Genomic DNA, 19,721 nt, shown 5'->3' on the forward strand with positions numbered 1-19,721 from the left:
ACTTTTAAATGGAAAGTGTTTGGCAGTAGTAGTAGGCAACGCTGCTTTGGGCTTTCCCTTCCCCATCTTTCAAAAGGATTCTCTAGGAACTCAGACACAACTGATCACTGCAGCCTTTCTGAATCCCCTAGCTCCTCCTCTGCCTCATCTTTAAAGGTGACTGTTCCTCATGCTTCACTTTCTACCCACTCTTCCTCATCCCCTACCCACTTGCCCTAAGCAACTGCATCTACTCCATGAAGACAGGAATATCATGCCCTTGTCTAAAACACCCACCTTCATACACCCAACCCAGGCTTCTCTTCTGAGCTCCAACCCATTCAAGGGCTGACTTGGCATTTCCATTTGGACAAACGTAAAACAAACTGAACCCAGTCCTCCTTCTCCTGCAATTTTCTCCATCTCACTCCACACAACTGCTCATGCAGAAACCCAGGAGCCATGCTCCTCCCCAACCCCCCCCCATGAGCACTCCCCCTTCACAACGAAGACTGAAAGATGCCTCCAAAGTAGTCTCAAGACCGTACGCTTCTTCATGTCTTCTGCTGCCATGCCAGTGCAAGCCACCACATCCCAGTCTCACCCGGAGCCCTACCTGAGTTCCCTGCATTTACTCTAGGTCCCTTCTAGTCCATTCTCTACATGAGTTGTGACATTTTTAAAATGGAAATCTTATAACTCCCACATTTATGGGGTTAGCCACAAAGTTCATTTGGGTTTTTTCCCCATAAGATGGCTTTAGTAGTGCTTAGTTGTGTTTAACTTCATTCAAAACAGTTTTGTTAGATTGTATTATGATGACTGTCATATCAGCATGCATTTTTTAAAAAGCACACCAAAACTGAATTTTTGTGTAGCCATTTTAATGCTGAAGATGGAAAAAAAACATGCAACATTCTCAGCATATTATGCTTTGTTATTTCAAGAAAGGTAAAACTGGCAACTGAAACGTGAAAACATTTGTGCAGTATGTAGACTGGCTGGATGATGCGCCACAATCAGGTAGACCAGCTGAAGTTGATATTGATCAAATCGAGACATTGAGACCAATCAATGTTATACCACATGGGAGACAGCCAATACGCTCAAAATGTCCAAATCAATAAAGTTATTAGTGAACATGAAACGTGTGTCTTTCATTTGATGAAAAAAACTAAATGAACTTTTTGGCCAACCCAACGAAAGCCTGCAGTGTTTCTCACACTCTTAGGACAAGAGCTGGCATCCTAAAAATTCCACAACGGCAGGTTTGTTTTTCCTTACCTCTCAGATCTCATTCTTGCCTCCTCCACACTGACTCTCCTCTCTGCTGGTCCTCATCACTCTCTTGGGGCTGACAATGTCCCTCTCTCCTCCTCTCTCTTACTCCCCCATCAGAACTGTCTTTCTCAACAAGACTTCCTTGTACCTTTCAAACGTAGATTCTTCTGTTACATGTTCTCATAGTGCCTTGTACTTTTCCTTACACATCTTAGGACAATTGTAAATGCATGCATATCATACAGTGCTTTGTGTAACTTCCCTGTCCTTCTACCCTATTAGCTCAGAAAGGGCCATGTCTGATTTCTTCATCACCTCACTATCATCCCAGAAATCAGTGCAAAGACTAGTAAATAAAAGCTGCCCAATAAATATTTATCAAACAAATAAACTAACAAAGTATACTCATTGATTTTCTTTTTCTATTGGGTACCTACCTTTATCTACTGTTCTCATGATTCTCATAATTTATTTAAGCAACAGAATGGCCCCTACAATTTCTCTCACATGTCAGAAATGTCTAAATCTAAGAGGAAAGAAATAGGATTTGGGGGCTACACAAACTGATTGAAAGAATAAGGGGTAAATTAATCATGAACTTCTTATTCTTTTAGGTTAATTAATAGATATGTCCCCTGATTGACCTGCAGATAAGGCAATGCCTTAAGCCATCCTACAGCCACCTGGAACTCAAGACCTTACAAAGCCACACGACCCATGACAAAGAGAAACTGAAGAAGAACACAGCAAAGTGTCATGTTTATATTTTACACTCAGTTCTGAAGTGCCCTTTTTATCCTCAATATTTAATGAAATAAAGAGAAAATAACAATAACACAGATGCACCAAAGACTATTTTACACGGCTTCAAACCCACTAACCCATTGTGCCCGCTCACATGTCATGAACTGGTTCCCTTCCCTTGTGCATTGCACAAAGGACATCCAAGCATCCACCCAGCTGATTGCAAAATCACCAACGAGTCTTGCTAACAGGAAGCAGGTGGATGATATTGGCACCTTAATCATTTTCATAGACTTGTCAACAGCATTGTAAGAAGAAATATTACTAAGTACCTAATGACCATTATTTAGCAAGTTACTAGAAATAAAACTACTGAAAAGTTAATAAAAGTGATTAAAACAGTGGAAAGATTACTCATCAATACATTTACTACACCAGGCAGCTTTAACCTGACAATTCTGCTTTCACAGGCAGCTTTACCAACCACTTTAATGTATCCTACCAAGAAGAAGTGTACATCATGAAACACAATTAAGTCAGCAGTGATAAAGCCTCAGAATATTTCTCCACAGTCCCTGTATCAAAATGATTTATTAAACATGGAGCTCTAAAAGGCATCCTAACACTCCAGAAAAGTAAACAGTGAATGTGGTCTGACCCTCTGCATTTTCAGTATCAATGACACCAGACAGAGTGAGCATTAAACTTTAAATACTTATTGCAAAACTAACCCACAACATGCTTATTTGAGCGTTAGAATGAGCACACTGTTAATGTGCTATTCAACGACAATAAACATAGATGGCTGTTCCGGTCTGCTCTGCACATAGCCATTGCACGTGAGGTAGCAGAAGGCAAATGTGTTCATTTTTCAGAGAAAATCTGTGCCATCAAAAATAAAATGACCATCACAAATGGGAATCCTGCCTATTTCCACCAATCGAGTCTGAAGTGAGGTTCAGCTATGCCTCAGGTGTTAGCACAGATCTCTTTCAGAGGAAAGGAAGGACCAGAACACCTCATGCACTGTCCACTCACTGAGCAGAAATAAATGATTGCAGTTGAGCCATTATGTATTTGGGGTACCACTTGTTATAGCAGTCAGTCTACCCCAATACATATACTATAAGAAAGGCAATATTCTAAAGGAGCAAAGTCCCTTAAGTAAGACTTGGTCCTTCTGAAAAAAATCAGTATTTCTATTAAAAATAGCACTTACTGCTTTTCCTTGCTCAAAAGTAATACACATTCATTGGAAAAACAAAGTGAAGAAAATTCTAAGGATCAATAATTCCAATGCCCAACTGTTAACGTTTTGTTACTGAACTTTCTAGACTTTTATTTCTCTTTAGATTGACAGACAGATTGATGAGGTAAGCAAATTATTGCTAGGTAGATAAAAGTAATCACATACATATTACATAAAACTCCTTTCCATGTGACAATGTACAAAAAACATATCTAAGTCATTATACTTTCTTCTACCCCAACGTTTCTTAGGACTATGGAATAATGTATCATCTATCTCTACAGCTTTACTTACCCAATCTTCTGGGAAAAGGAACAATATGTGCAGGTGCACAGAGCCCTGAAGCCATTTGGTACATGTGGAGCAATGCCATCGGTGTGGCATGGGGTTCCAAGCTGGAGAAGGAACTGGACAAGAACACGTGGACAAAAGTTGAAAGACCTTCTGTGCCATTCTGAGGAGTCCAGAGCTTTATGCAAGAGTATAGTATGATCTTTTCTGTTTCAGAAACATCACCCGAGGGACAGCATAGAGAATGGACTTAGGAAAAGAAGAATCCATGAGCCAAGATAAGATGCTGTCCCCACTACAGTAAGAAGAGGTACTACAGACGCAATGGAGTCGGGGCAGAAGGGAGGCATGTGGGACATGTTAGGAGGCAGAATCAATGGGATCTGATTACTAACCTGATCTGTGGCAGGAGAAGAGGTTCCTGGTTTTGAAAAATCAAGACATTGGCACTATTATATGGTGAGGGATTAACTGGATACATAGCAGCACCTACTACTCTATCTGGCACAGAAGCAGCTGTCAATCAAGGAAACCACTGGTAGCAACAGTACTGATTACGACAGTAGTAGTGGTAGTGATTTCCCTGTTATATAGATGAACTGGCAGGGGAGATGGTGAGACACTGTTTAAAATGTTTAACACAAAGTGTCTACAGGACACTTAGATGAATTATTTGGTAAGTACTTCGATGTCCGGATCTGGAGCCAAAAAATTGGGTTGGGCTAGATATGGATTTAGGAACCACAATTTATAAGCAGCATGGGATCTCCTGGATGAGACGAACTCACCAGGGGCTTAGGGAGGCCAAACGGAAGGATAAAATAAAACTAGACGGAGCCCACCTGAGTCCTGCCCTGCCCTTCGGGGCCCCTGTGGCATGGCCAGGGCTTCTGTGTGCAGTAAAGTCAGAGCGGAGTATTCCTCAGTCAAGAACTTGTTTCTGCATTGCTCGCTCTACTCACAAAAGGATGAAAGTATACCTCTTTCTTTCTCAAATCACGAGAACCATGAGTTGGAAAAGAAACTCTCATGACCCGAGCCCGCATTCAGGATGGAACCCTCTCCCAGCCATCAGCAGAACTGGGGCCATCACCTGGACCACGCTCCCGCTGCTCTCTGGGCTGGCTTCATCTACTCCCACATCAGGGCTGATTGTTAGAACCAAAACAGTGCCAGACTGACATTTTTCAGAGTAGTGAAAATTCACAGTAAAACTCTTTGAATCTTCCATCGTTTTATTAAAACAAATGACTGAACTGTCTTGCTTTTTAAGCTTACAGTTGTGGATGAATCGATCACTCATACTTTCTAATTTCCACAACAGGCCTGCAGAAACAGTGGCATTTGCTTCTCGATGATGTTCATGAATACAAATAAATTAGTATTTAGACAGTAGAAAATGACACAAAAGGGCAATGGTGGTAAGAAGATTCGGAGAAAGAAGGAGGCATGTTCTCCTCCCTCTCATTAAGCTCTCTCACTCCTTCTTTCGAATCGTCTAAAAGTTCCACAGTTGATGTTCTGAGATTATTGTCCTTAGAACAACGCTAACATGAGAGCAAAGGGAAACACAACAAGCTGCAGGAGCAGATGTGGTTTGTAACTTGGGTCCTTTCTGGGTTGAGGACCAGATGCACTTGGAATGGACTGCAAAGAGCACGTCAGCTCTACCTTCTCGCTTTGCACTAAAGAAGCAAGGTGATGCACCCCAAACCACACAGGTACCAAGCTGCAAAGCTAGGAATGGAGAGAGTTCTGACTCTGAAGATGGGGCACTTTCCATTTGTGAATAAGCTGAGCACACTCCGAGTGCCTGACCACAAGGACACTGTGGCCTACTGGGTGAGGCAAGACACAGCCACATCCGGAATATTTTTAAATACTTCAGTTAAAAAACACACACACAAAATGATATGAGGAAAGTTTGTAATAGCACCACATATACCAAGTATACAGCAAAAGTGCTCTGTGTTCAAGGATCATCACTAGGGCCGCCATGGAAGCAATAGGGTGGGAGCCGTGCCCTGAAAATGATGTAGAGTGTCCAGGGGCAGAAACGAGGGAGGAAGGAGATGCGGCGGAGGAAAGGGCAGGTGTATGAACAGGAGGGTTGGGGAAGTGTGTGGCTTGTTCATGGAGTTAATGCTACGGACTAGAGGAAAGCACTCCTGTAGTAAAAATGAGAAAGATTAGATTTCATGTGGACTCCAGGAGGTCACTGAATGTTTGGGATCTAGACCTAACTATGATGCACCCTTTGAAAGTTTCTGAGCCAGGAAAGAATTGCAATAAAATTTAGTATTTTAGAATGACTCATCCTCCAGGGCAACGTTAAAATGGACGGTGATTTGGAGTAGAGGACAGAATACAGGAAGGGAGATTTTTTTAAAAAAGGAAAAATCAATAAATAAGTAAAATCAGTTAAAAGACTGATACTAATCCAAGTGTGATAAGGTAACTTTCTGAACCACATCAATAGCAATGTGACTAGAAAAACATGCCCTTATGTATATGTAAATTTGCTCTTTAAACCTTTTATTGGTCTTTTTATAAAGCCATTACCTGTTATAATTTTGTCATTTGGTGGCTTCAGATTCAGGAGCCTAAATGGCGGATAAATTAAAAGCTGAATAGATCAACACCTCTGTATTATTCCAAGAACTTCTGCCCTTATTAATGCCAGAATAAGTAGAGGCACTACATTGGAAGAGAAGACACGAAACTGCTCACTCCCACTTCGCACCCATTAGGATCGCTATTATCAAAACAACGGAGAACAGCGCTCATTGGCGAGGATGCGGAGACACAGGATCCCTCGCGTTTTGCTGCTGGGAATGAAAAATGGTTCAGGTGCTGTGAGAAACAGGATGGTCGTTCCTCAAAAAATTAGGCATAGAATTACCATCTGATCCAGCAATTCCTCTTCTGGGTACAGACCCAAAATCACTAAAAGCAGGGTCTTGAACAGTTATTTGTACAACCCGGCTCACAGCAGCATTATTCGCAACAGCCGAAAGGTGAAAGCACCCTGCGTGCCCACCGATGAACGGATCAGCATACCACGTATGTGCACACAAGGGAATATTAGCCAGCCTTGAAAAGGGAACCCTGACACGTGCTAAAACATGAGTGAATCTTAGCCATTGTGCTGAATGAAATAAGCCAGTCACGAAAAGGCAATGATTGTATGTTGCCACTTATACAAGGTCCTTGAGCAATTTAGGGAGAATGGTAGTTACCAGGGGCTGGGAGGAGGGGAGAATGAGGAGTTTTTCTTTAATGGGTATGCGGTTTCAGTTTGAGAAGATGAAAGAGTTCTGGAGAGGGATGAAGCTGAAGGTTGCCCAATGGTTTACCTATACTCCATGACACTAAACTGCATACTTAAAAATGATTACATTGGTAAACTTTATGTCATCACAAAATTTGGGGAGAAAAAACTGCTCACCAGATAGGGCTATCTTCCAAAATGTTACAGTTCTTAATGAAATCCTCACTCCGATGAGAGAAAAGTTGCTAGTGCCTCGGAGAACAAGATGTGGGTGCTCCCAGCGGTGGGCAAGAGGACAGTGGGGGAAAGGGCATGTCACGGGTGCCCTGGCTGGCAGAGAAGTGGAGCCCCTGGGCAAGTGCACCGCAGCGACCTTTCTGTGCTGGCGACAGGACGACACTGAGCATGTCCACTCTGAGCTGAACCTGTCCCACCCAGCAGTCACCAAAGAGCCCTAGTGGCCAGAATCGCCTCCCAAGGGTGAAATCTCGAGACAAGTTCTGTCGGAAGCCAACACAGCCGTCCTTCTCCCCCTTGGTAGCCAGCTTCCATGTGCCCTACAGAGGTGCAGCCAGGACACTCCCTGCAGGGAGAGAAAATGCTGCTGCTGATAACGCATCCCCACCCCCAGTGTCTCCAGGGCCGACTCAGGACGTGGAGGGGGAGGGTCTCATTATTCACCAGAGTCCAGATGGACACTGCCATCCCACCCGCAGCCTAACCAAGGGCTGACGAGACGTGAAAAACAAGGGCAAAAAAGAGTGAAAAGTAACTCATCCAAAATCTTTTTTAGTGCTCCTTAGGGGTAGAAGTAGAACTCTGCTATCTTCATCGAAAAAAAATCGAATTTATCAGGCTGAGATAGTTAATACCTGTGTGGGGGTCAAGAAAAGAGAATCTCTGAGTACTGACATCTTGCACCCAACATGAGTTGGAATGACTTCAGAAAGCTCTTTTTCCCCAGCATAAATGATGTCCATAAATAACTGAGGAGACACACATTTTAGGAAATTAAACGGCCTTTCTCCGAAGCCCAGTGGTGGATGCAGAGATGAGGCTCTGGTGGTAAGAGAAGGAAATGGTGTTCCGGAACGGCTCCAAATGCCACTTCCTGTGCACATCCATCTCACCACCTGACAATCAGAAAAGAGTTTTTTCCTTTCCTTCCAGAATGCAGCCTAAAACACTGATTGCCGCTATATAATGAGCCGGGCGGGGGGAGGGGGGCTTTAATTCTTTATTCACTTAATTAATTATAGAACAGACATGTAATCTACACATAGCAATCAAGTTATGTGTGTGGAACAAAGAGGCAAAAAAGAAATTCAATGGGTGGTAGTTATAACCCCATGGTTCTAGTTAGTCCCTCAATGTCTTAGCTTCCTTTGCCTCAACAGGAGTCCCCAAATTAGAGACAACAGTTGGGATGACAGTGTTACTGCTGAGGGCTTTCCAAATTCACAAAGACCATGTGGCACCTCCCTTAGGTCTTGCTGCCCTTGCCTTGGGCTCCCAGATACACCCACTGCCAAGACTCTAGTGCCCTCCTCAGGCATGTCCCCTTGTGCCGGGCTCAGTTCAGCTCACATACTTCAGGCAAAGCAGAGCAGAAAGAAAGAAATGATTCTGTCCTGTAGGTTCTCTTGGCCCGACGTTGCCTCCGAAATCTGGCCACCAGCTCTGGAATTACGCACCACTCTGAGCTGCTTTCCCATGGCGCACTGGGGCGGATCCCCAAAGCCAGGGCCTCGGGCTCTGGAGGGCAAGGCCTCTGAGGCAGAGATGCAGCTGAGGTTACCACTGCTGTCCCTCTGGGATGGACAGAAAGCCTGCCAGGAACTGAGACACCATCCACTTCCAGAGGCTGGTGGTCTAAGACCTCGTTTTCGGTCGTAGTTGGACCCGGACAGCTGATTCCAAGGTGTCAAGAGAAGGACTCGTCAGTGTGACGAGGAACAGCAATCATCCACTTTGGTCTCTCATAGCCTGAGATCCACGCGTGAATCCACTCACATCGACCTAAGCCTTCCGCTGTGGGGGCCTCACGGGAAAACAGGAAGGACAACACCTTTGAAACCTGAACTAGGAGCTGTTAGGACTGTCTCCCACATACCGTGCGAGCCGTGAGTGAACTAAATCTCTTCTCTTTGTTTTTGTTTGCTTGTTTTTAGTTACTGTGGAAAAAAATACATAAATTTTACTAAGTACTAATGGGGTGAACCAAGCCATGGAAAAAAGATCCTGGGTCTCTTGAAGAATAAAAAATAGTAATAACGTAGACTACCACCTACATATCTCTCTCTCGGATTTCGGGATGGCGAGTCTATATTGGGGGGAGTTATTTTGCATTAACTTCACCGAAATGTCTTTTACTTTATGTACTTCAACCTGGATGGGTCATCTGGGGATGGAGAGCAGGAGGTAACCCTCAGAAACAGAACTGCCTCACATGCACTAAACAATATGAAAGCAAAGCTCTTGACTAGCCCTTAACTCAGTAACACTTAAGTCCGTATTCTGAGAACTATTTAAATCCTCAAACAATCCAACTCTAGATTTAACGGTATAAGAGGATGTATGTGTCACTAATCAGTTGTTCAAGTATTATAAAGGGGCCGACATTGGTGGGGGAGTATGTAGGGCAATCATTCAGAATGTTACTTTATTTTTAAGTTATTTGTGATAACGTAAGAGCACAAAGTAACACGTGTTACCCAAACCCAGAGCACTCACACACGAATAGAAAACTCTACTGAAGCCATGTCTGTTATTTAAAAATAAGAACATTAAAAATTAAACTTTATTTTCTCATGAAAATGTTGACTGAGGCATGTTACACTGTTATTTTTGGTAGCAAACTGCGTTAAGTCAGCAAGAGCCCTACATTTCCATCATCTGTTTCCAGTATATCCCATTTTCATTACGTACTTCCCATCAATGTAACAGTCAATAAATCCTTACCACTACTACTTATTATATAGTAATGAGTAGTAGTGGTCTTTTTGTTTTCATTATTATCATTTATTTCTACAAGGCTAATCAAAATACCCATTCAGTAAGAGCTATCTACAGAGATAAAGTTTTGGTACCATTTGAGCATATCGAAAACAACCAAACAAAAAACCCCAAGGATGACCAAGTACTAAGGGGCAGATGGGAGTGTGAGCATCTTTGGACATCTGGCCAGTTCATATATTGTCACTTAAATTCCAAAATAGGTTTTAAAAGATGTTACATTTATAATTTTAAAAAATAACAGGAAAGAAATGGACATTGAAGCAAAGATTTCCTAAACAATGAATAGATCACATTTGACAAGGGCATTAACCCACCCAATCACGTCTTTTGCTCTCATTTGCTATAAATATACAGGCCAGCAGGAGCGCGGCTCACGGTTTTGACCCTCAGTGCTACTGAAGCTTCCCGGCCTTACCTAACACATTAAGACATATGGTAAGATATTCCCCACAATGGATGAGAACCATCCCCTAGTGCTTGTAAAATATCCTAATTCAGATATTTAAATTCCCTTCCTAAAATATTTTTACTCTAAGGGGTTGTTTTTCCAAATAACTTTGTTTCATTTTTTTAAAACAAAAATACTCAAAACTACAGTTTTGCTACTCATCAGAAAGAAGTGTTTTAAATATAGGATAGCTTTTTGAAAGTAAGATTTATGCACTCTAAAGAGAGCAGTCATAAACACTTGGGAAATTAAATTTGCATGTGTGTTTATGAAAAATAACCAGTCAAGCTGTATCTGTTTCTATTGCTACTTCCCTAATGTAGCTTGTATCAAGAATAATTTTCTTCAATGCTGGCTGGAAAATTCCAACATTTTTCTCATGTTCATAACACCATAAGGTCAGCACACTTTATTAAACAGTTATTGAGGATATAAGAAAAAGCCAAACTATCATAAATATTTAATAAACATGTTTACATTATCGATACATTAGATACTATATGATAGACCAAGTATTAGATTGGCTTGTAAGAACACAACTGACATACAAATCTTGTGTGGTCCAATTATAGATGTTATTTACCCAAATTTTTACTCCTTGTTGGAAATTAGCTTCTGCCATTATAACAGAAATGCTTCGAAAAGTAAAAAGGGCACTTCGAACAATGATTGGTGTAATAGAAATTTGATTGAACGGCTAGTTATTTTGTGGGATGGTGAATATAAAGCCTAGACACATTTCTCAGCTCATTCCATGAATAAGAGAAAAAGCAAAGGCTAGCAAGAACTTAGACAACTGTAAAGGAAGTGTAATTTACACAAACTTCAAATATAAAGCAAACAAGCTATGAAATTCTGGGTTGTCTTCTAAAATACTCTAAACAGTTTCTGTTTCAAAAGATCCATTTTTCGGAGAAGAGCTTCTTTTTTTGCAGACACTACTTAGGAGTTTAGCTTAGATGAGGGGAGGAAAAAAAACACTCAGGGAAGACTCCTATCAGCTCAATGCTAAGGCTAATCTGTTGCATGTGTGGTTCTACACTAGTGAGCAACTTGCAAAAACACAACGCTGCAGCCGAATACAAGGGAGCTGGAAACTGTTCCCCTGGGGATGAGAGCTCAGAACGACTTTGCCACAGTGGCTCTCCAGCATCACATCAGGGCTCAGGAGGGAACACCAGCATCACACCCCCAGGGCAGCTTCCTGTTGTTAGATAAGAACCCTCTGCTCCTTCTCTGCCCTTGAAATCTTCTGACAAAAAGTGCACAGAAGCAGCTCAACCAGGACAAACCAGCCCCTATTCTCTGTATATTTTTTCCCAATTGCTTGTGTTCCTTTGCCTGGTAGGTTCTGAATGACACTGTCAACTGTGACCATAAAACAAGGCAAATTCACAAGTCCCCACACACTTTTACCCCTAACATTACAAGTGCGGATCTACTATGTGTACAGCCTTTAAAATAGCATACATTATTTACTTTTATCCTACAATGTTACAGTAGCTACTGTGTCTATAAACATTCAAGAGAAACTCTCAGCAGGATTTCAGTTAGTCCTTAGCTACTCCTATTAGTTAACCTTTCAAGCGATAGTCTACTTTAAAGCACATAACACTAAAATTACCAACATATACAATAATAACACAAACCTAGAGCAGTAGCCCCATGATTTCCTAATCTCCTCAATTACAAGCAGAGAAATTCCCAGTTCATTAAAAAAAAAACAAAACTCTGCTTTGCCTGGCATGCCACACCTACAACTATGTGTTTCTTTTCATTATCAGAACAAAAGAGGAAAACTACCTTCGGTGAAAGTTTTTTGCCTTAGAAGTGCAAAAACAGGATAGGATTCCCCCAGACAACATGATTTTTCCATTTCACTTATAAGAACTTTACCCCTGAAGCCCAACATTTATTTCCAGTTAAGAAGCAAACAGTCCAACACCGTTGCTAATCTAGTAACACCCCGAATCCTAAGCATCAGTGCCAACTACAATCCCCTTTATTAGATTGACTTCCCACCATGTACAGTAAAGGATTCACAGCCCATATGGTTTGGGGAAAGGCAAAATCCTCCCTGAATTACAGATAATAAAACCTCGCCATGGGACCATGGCATGGCTTTAAAAAGGTTTTGTTTCCGATTCTGTAACACAGTAACAAACGCTGCGGTACACTGGTGTGGAGCTTTTGTGTTCCCTAATAAGACAACTCCCAGCAGAGCGTGTCCCAAGTTTTACAGTGACATCTATCAGCCAGACCCAGGGAATCCCAACGTCACTCAGCTTCCTTCAGCACCACCGCCTGCGAACAGCTTCTGTCCACCCAGTGGTGCAGTCTTAACAGGTCCCTCCAGCCCAAAGTGCAGTGTTCAGACCAGGAGACGGTGGGTGAACAATGCTCTTTCCTGTCATCAAAACCGAATCATTAGATGTTAATTAACTGCAGGCTAGCAGCACCACAAATGCCAACTAGAAATTTACATTATTAGCCATCTCAGATACAAGTTTAAAGGAACTGACACACTCTGCATCTCAGGCAGACTGACCACAGCATGATGCTGAGCTTTGTAAAAAAAAAAACATGCAATTAACATAACCATCTCTCAGATAAAGACCCAGGAAGAAGCTGTTACGCACATTGGAATTTGTGACGTGTAATCATGTTAATTTGGGGTTTGAGAAGAAACTCTGCTCTGTTTTCGTGATGATGTGATAATCTCGAAATTATACAGATAGTTAGAACCTAGGAATTATTTTATAAATGTAACGCTACCTCAAAAATGCAATTAGCAGCTAATTTCTCACACATGATCCATATTAAGGAGCCATGGAAAGACCACTTATCAGTGGTAAATCGAAAAGGTCTGGGAAATCGACTGTAAACTCATCTCCCAAAATTCTTCAGGGCCTACACGTGAAGCTCCATAATTACATTCATCTGTTCTGATTCACGCCCGTGCCAAAATAGACTCCAAACCGAAATACTGTGAAAACAACAATGCTTGAAAGAATTTTACACACACATACACAACCCACCAACTTTATACTCCTCACACATTCGAAGGGGACAGATTACACCTATCTGTTGAAGGTGGAGTTCACCCAAACCTGCCGCATGTACAGAAATCTCAGCGCGCTGTCCTTTCCTTGTCCGTCTCTCTGCAGACACAAGCCTCTGGCCACTCAGGACTCCCAAGTGAAGGCCAGGTGTGAAAACCCTGTTGAACTCACCCTTCTTCTTCCAAAGAAAAAGCACCACAAAGGCGGCCCACACTCAGCAGTTTCTAACCAAAGCCAAGTTCAATACTGTACTCAGGAGAAAGCAACGGGCCTTTTTCATTCTGCTTGGTGAACAAAACCAAGGGATTAAAAAGTTTCAGGCGGCCCAAACAAATACCAAACTTGAGCTTCCATCCATGGCAAAGCCTAGAAAACAGGGAACTGGAGAAGGCGCTGCCCGTGGAATTCAATCGGCGAAACCTCCTTCTCTTGAGGTTCGCTTAGATAAGTCTGCGACCCCGAAACTGAACTTGCAAGACCACATCTGCTCCGCGGCCGTCGAACCCCGGGAGTGCGCCCGCCGCGCTCCGCTCGCCACCTCCCCGCTCGCCCGGGCCAAAGCACGCCCCAGGGGCGCGGGACTTACCGCACCGCTTGCACAGCACCCTGCTGACCTCCTTCTTGAGGTTCCGGCCAGTCTCTAGAGGGGGGAAAGATGCTCGGAAGGCGGCCGGCGCGTGGCTGCTGCTGTTGGTGTCGGGCTCCATGAAGAAGATGTACCTGCTGTCTTCCTTGAGCCTCCCGCAGGAGGGGAAGGCGGGGTGGTCCCAGGCGCCCAGGCGCACGGTGAGCAGCGAGTCCTTCTTCAAGCCCCCGGCTTTCACCGCCCACACCTGGTGCACCTTCACGAGATAGGGAGCCTCTTCCCCCGGGGGGCCCACGCTGGGCGCCGGGGCGGTGGGCCAGGAGGGCACGGTCCCGTTGGCAGTGGGCAGCGGATCCCGGGCGCGCGGCCCCAGCGCTCCCGGGCCAGCGGCTGGCAGCTGACGCTCGCCTTCCCACGCCCCTGCCTCGCCCGCCGCCGCCTGCCTGTCGAGTGCCCCCTGCTGCCGCCGCGGCGGGTGCACCTTTCCCTCGATCACCACCGCGGCGCGCTGAGCCAGCTCCTGCACCGAGCCCACGCTGGGCGGGGACGAGTAGCACACCGAGGCCCCCGCGGGAACCGCGTCGTCGCCGGCGGCCGCCCCCGGCGCCAAGGCCGCGGTCCACAGCAGCAGCAGCAGCGGCGGCAGCGGCAGCGAAGAGCGGGCGGCGCGGCCGGGCCGCGGGGCCCCAGGGCTGGCACCCTCGGAGCGGTGCGGGGCGCGTTGCCCTCTCATGGTGCGAGGTGCGCGCGGACTCCGGACTGTCTGGATTCGGACTCTGCCTCGCTCTCTTGCGCTGCCCTGCCTCCCTTTTCCTCTCCCCCACCCCCCCACTTCTCCCGCCCTTACCCCCTCCTTTTATTTATTTATTGGGGGGGTGGTGTAGGAGAGTTGTTTATAGGAGCTGGGGGAGGAGGAGGAAGGGGGGGAGGAGGTGGGTGGAACCACAGAAAGGCGAAGAGGTATAAGGGTAAAAAATTAAAGCAAATGGGGAAAAAAAAGCCGCTGCCACCTCCTGGGTTGCTGGGAGTGACAGGTCCTCCGGGCGCCGCCGCCGCGCCCGAACCCTGCTGTCGGGGCTGCCGTCACTGGAGGAGGACGCGGAGGTGGCGGAGCTGCTCGGCGGGTAACAGTCCTTTGTGTGAAGTGATGCTGCGGCGGCTGCTGAGGCTGCGAGCGAGCGGCTGGGCGAGCGGCGCGCCAGGGCGAGCGCCCTGGAGGCGGAGTTGCGTGCCTGGAAATCGCGGGGCGGCCGCGGCGGCAGCGCCCTGCGCCGCGCCAGCCTGTTTACCTGAGCTGCGAACTCGCCCCGCGCCCGCCGTGCCCATGCCGAGGCCGGAGTCGGTCCTCCTGGGTGCTCCCTGCCCTGCGCGCCGCCTCCCTCTCCGCTGCCCCGGGTGCTGCAGTGGGAGGCCAGGCGGCAGACAGGCTGCAGTCCGAGTGGGCTGCGCAGATTGACTGGGGAGTGAGAGGTGACGCTTCGGTAATCGGGACCTGTTAGCCCAGACGCGGCGTGGGGGGGCGGGGGCGGGTGAGGACCGGGGGACACAGCAGATGCGGGTCACCGCTTCACAAAAGTTTTGGGTGAACTGGTTATTAGAGAGTCAAAGGGAGCAACATGTTCACAGGGAACTAGCAGCAATTAAGCAACTTCTCCTGCTCACTCTCCTCCGAACGCACAGCGGGCACTCCAGGTATGACACCGCGCTCACTCCAGTCTCCTGTGACACTTCAGTCGTGGGCGCCCTTGCCTTCCCTTTGGCTGAAATCCCTTGCTCGCCGTGACTGTGTGACGTGTGGCACCACTGACATGAGCACTGTTGCTCCATAAGGCCGTGTTGTGTAAAGTTTATGGCACTTTGTCAACTAGGCACTTCAGAAAGAAATGACATTAAATGGCTACCGGAGCAAAACATCCCAGACGTGAGGAAGCTGTGGGTTAAATTCAGATGCTCCGTCTGAATACCGGCCCCCCACACTAACTCCACCCCACTCCATCCTCCCCCTATTCCACCACCTGTCCTGTAAAATTTAAGGAGCTACTTTAAAAACAAGAATCCATCGTCTCCCAAAGATGTTCTTTTCAAGCAAGTACCACTCAACAGAAAAAGAACACATTTTTAGCAATTAAAGCAAAATATTTCCCTTAGGCTCTTTTACGGCAAAATATATATATATATATTCAATGACCTAATAAAACTGGGTTGAAGTTATTCAATGGCCAATAGGTCCATATTGTGAGAATTTAAGATTTTAAAAGCACTTAAGAGTGTTCCATAATAGTCTTTTTTTTGGGGGGGGGGGTCTTCAAATATTTTTTGGAAAGCCATGCAGTGCCTTCATTCATTGTATTTCAAATCACTTTGAATTTCATTTTGTGAAAACATGGCCTGGATTTTCTAGCACAGAAAAAAAAAACCCTAAAAATTGTTTCAGGAATGTAGAGAATTATCCAACTTAAAAAGCAAAAAAGTACACCATAATTACTGCTGCACTGCAGTCATTTCTCAATTTCTCCTGTTTCTTAAATAACTATCCTGTCTGATAACACACAATACAAAGAGCAATTGTGCAACACAAACATTTACATATGCTTCTGAAGTCTGATTGAAAATATTCTGTTGGCACTGGATAGCCAACCAATCACAGGGCAGCTGCAGCTGCAGGATCTGTTGGTTCACGCCATCGTGCGTATTTGGAACACCACTTCCATACTGCTGAGTGCTATCGTAACCGTTCTGGTAAGTCTATATACCAGCAGACACAAAATTACTTCCAAAGCTCCCATTGGCATACTATGGAGCACTGTTAACACCATTCTGGGTTTTGGACCCCCAGATCTCTCTTACCCAGACTAGAGTAGCTTCTATCATAATTTTCCCTGTTTCTAAAGGTATTAAACCCACCTCTTTTTCCCAGACTACCTGTTTCAATGGCCATCCTTCATGCCTTCTCTACCCCTGGATCGACGTGAACCTCAGTCTTCAACCAACTGAAGCAACTTGCAATTAATTGCTTGGTTAGCTTCATAAAGCACAGAGATGAGGGCGCTCACGCGCTTCATGTTATTAGGTGTAAAGAAAGTATATGCTGTGCCTGTTTGGGTGCTGCAAGCGGTTTTTCCATTTCAATGAATATAATCTTCGGAGGAGTTAGGGTGGTCATAACCGATCACAAATTTCCCATCTTCCACATTTGTAAGGTGTTGGCATGTAGCAAAATAGGAATGTATGGAGTTTCGCACACTGTGACAGCCAGACCAAAAATAAAAACTTACACACTTGTATTTTCCAAGAAGGTACTGCAAAAAATACAGTTAAAATAGTTACCCTTTCCCTGTAGGAATACCATCGAGGTTGGGGGTGAGAAAGCACACATCATCTGTGTCTTATTAGCCACCAACTGATAGAGCCTGTCAAAGGATGTGTATTCCCTAACACATTCCCAAATCAGCAAGTGCCCTGACAGATCATCAACTGACGTCTGAATGCTGCTGTGCAGTAGGGCCCCTTGAAGGCTCATAGCAGCCTCTTCATGTGCTCATTTGGAGGACCTTTAAACAAAAATGTGCGTGGTCCTTTGCATCGCACACTCGTCGGAAGTCCAGGATTCTGCCCACACCGCTTGTCTTGCCAAGACCTTAACCTTACAACTGCAACTGCAAGAAAAACATACCTGTCCCCCCAAAGTTGCTTTCATACACTGTGTCTAGGCAGTCGCTTCCAAGAAGCCAGGATTCACGTGAGAGCGTGTGTCTCTCTGGCAGATCTGACATAATGAGTACTGTGTCAGTGAGGGAGGAACTTTGAAAGCATTGCTCTCTCTTCCCTCCAAGTGTGGGGAGTTGCTCCTGCAGTCAAGCTCCTGTGCCAGAACGCCCGACTTGTAAAAGGCTCAGTACCTTTTAAAGCTGCCTTCTGCATTTCAAACTTGAACAAAAATTATATTGAACATTGAAGTTTGGAAATATTTCTTTGACATTTTGGCAAACTCCATGAAATGCAAAGACTCAGAGACCACGGTAAATAGTCTGAAACAACAGTACACCACAGTAGTCATGCAGAGCACGGGACAGGAGAAATGCCGTGGCAGCGAATTGGAAGCACAGCTCCCACGTTTTCCTCCAAAGAGCACAGTTTACGCTAGGAGCTGTGGTTTCTGCCTTCTGAAGATCGCTGGCACACTTTTGGATTTCCATCTCTCCCGCTGACTGGAAGCACTGGCCCTCCATCCCTCTCAAGTCCTCCAATTGTCATGATGGGGCCTTGCCACCAATACTTCACTGTGACATGGAAAACAAACACACAAGCAAGCTAGCCCTCTGCAGGCCTGCAATCTGAATAGAAGCTTTTTGGATTCTGCATTAGTTTAGAACCCAGTCATGTTCCTGTTGACTCTTGTCACCATGGATACCCATGGCAGGCCACCCGCCTCCCCTCCTTTTCTAGTAAGTTCATCACATCTTCCTTTGGATTGAACAAAAACAATAGTTTTGTTCTCCTTCTCATTGGTGTCATCTTCCATCAGACGACTAAGTGTTTCATCCTGTTCTGCGTCATGACACAAATCCACAGTCTGAAGAACCTCGTGGTTCACCCTCAGTCCTGGGGCACCAGTGTTTTACATGCACACGGTCTCCCAGGAAACCTTCAGCAAGCTGTCTTACGTCTTTTGGCCAAGTTGCACTCGACATCATGGTTCGCCTGTCAGGTCTCACCTCATCCACCATCTTCCTTACTGGGGGTTCAAAGCCCATATCCAGCATGCTTCATCACGGACAAAGTAGGTGGGGTTTTTTCAGATTTGTTTTCCCACAGTCAGTCTTCCAGGTGTTGCGATACAGGTTTCCACATATTTTGGGTCCCTTGGGAGCACCCCCATAGATGCACGTAGACTTCAGTCGGCGTGCTCTTTAGTATTCAGCTGCTCGCTGCACCTGTTGGACCAGTTCCTGAGTTGACCACTAAGCAAATAGGCCCATTACCTCTAGCGGTAGCTAATGATGGATGGGGACAATGGCAGGCAGCAAGTAAGACAAGTTTCCCCAGATGCAGTCTGTGCTACTCCAACCATATCCAACCCACTTAGAGCCACTGGCCATCCCTGAGCTTCAGTGGCAGTGAGTTCAGTAAAGTCCTCCCTTGCAGTCATGCCCATGACATCTCGCAGGGTAGTTCGCTTCATGAAAATTCAGAACAGGCTCTGGACAGTTGTGGCCTCCAACTTTAATTTCCTCACTTCTTCTGTATGGTTCCCCCTCTTGCTCTGTGTGCCTCGCCAAAACAGGGAGTTCTTAATAAAAATTCTCCCTGGTGTTTACAAAACTTCTTTCCTGATAAAGGCTCTGCCTTACTTCCTCCAAATTGAGGTGCACCAAACCCTCCACCCCAGCCAGGCTCTCTGTCACTCCAATGGCCCGACATGGCATCAGTGGTTGCGATTGGCAGGGAATGAAGTGCAGAGAATCAGGTGTGACCAGTCACACCTGGAAGTGGCTTTGGCAACAGTGAAGTCTTGCCAAGGTGGCAACAGAGGACAGGCGGCCATGATAGGAGCCGAAGCTGCTCGCCTAGAGACAGGGGGAAATGAGTAAGGTTCATAATATTCTTTATTCCGGGATTCTACAAGTTGCCTCTGGCAGTTTCTTGAAAGTATGTGGCATAAGCTTTAGACTTTTTTTACATAAAAAATAAGAGCAGAGGATAAGCCACCAAGATATTTTTTTTTCTTGGCATGATCTAGGCAGCTAGAAAACAACATCCCACTCTCTCAAGTCCAGCTTGGAGGGGTGGGG

At 45.4% G+C, this 19,721-nt stretch overlaps 1 protein-coding gene and 1 pseudogene across 1 annotated transcript in view; both read right to left on the bottom strand.

Annotated features, from left to right (window-relative positions):
- The window catches only part of NRG1 (neuregulin 1), a 951,241-nt gene extending 936,579 nt beyond the window's left edge, over window positions 1–14,662 (bottom strand). The window contains exon 1 of the mRNA XM_037128897.2: window positions 13,930–14,662. Within this exon, the coding sequence (XP_036984792.2) occupies window positions 13,930–14,662 (733 nt within the window). The remainder of the gene's footprint in view (window positions 1–13,929) is intronic.
- Window positions 14,663–18,290: 3,628 nt separating this feature from the next.
- Window positions 18,291–19,350, bottom strand: LOC119036913 (probable ATP-dependent RNA helicase DDX5; annotated as a pseudogene).
- Window positions 19,351–19,721: the final 371 nt, after the last annotated feature.

Source organism: Artibeus jamaicensis, unplaced genomic scaffold, assembly GCF_021234435.1.
Source record: "Artibeus jamaicensis isolate MK-2021 breed Jamaican fruit bat unplaced genomic scaffold, CSHL_Jam_final scaffold_833, whole genome shotgun sequence".
In the NCBI taxonomy this organism is placed as follows: domain Eukaryota; kingdom Metazoa; phylum Chordata; class Mammalia; order Chiroptera; family Phyllostomidae; genus Artibeus; species Artibeus jamaicensis.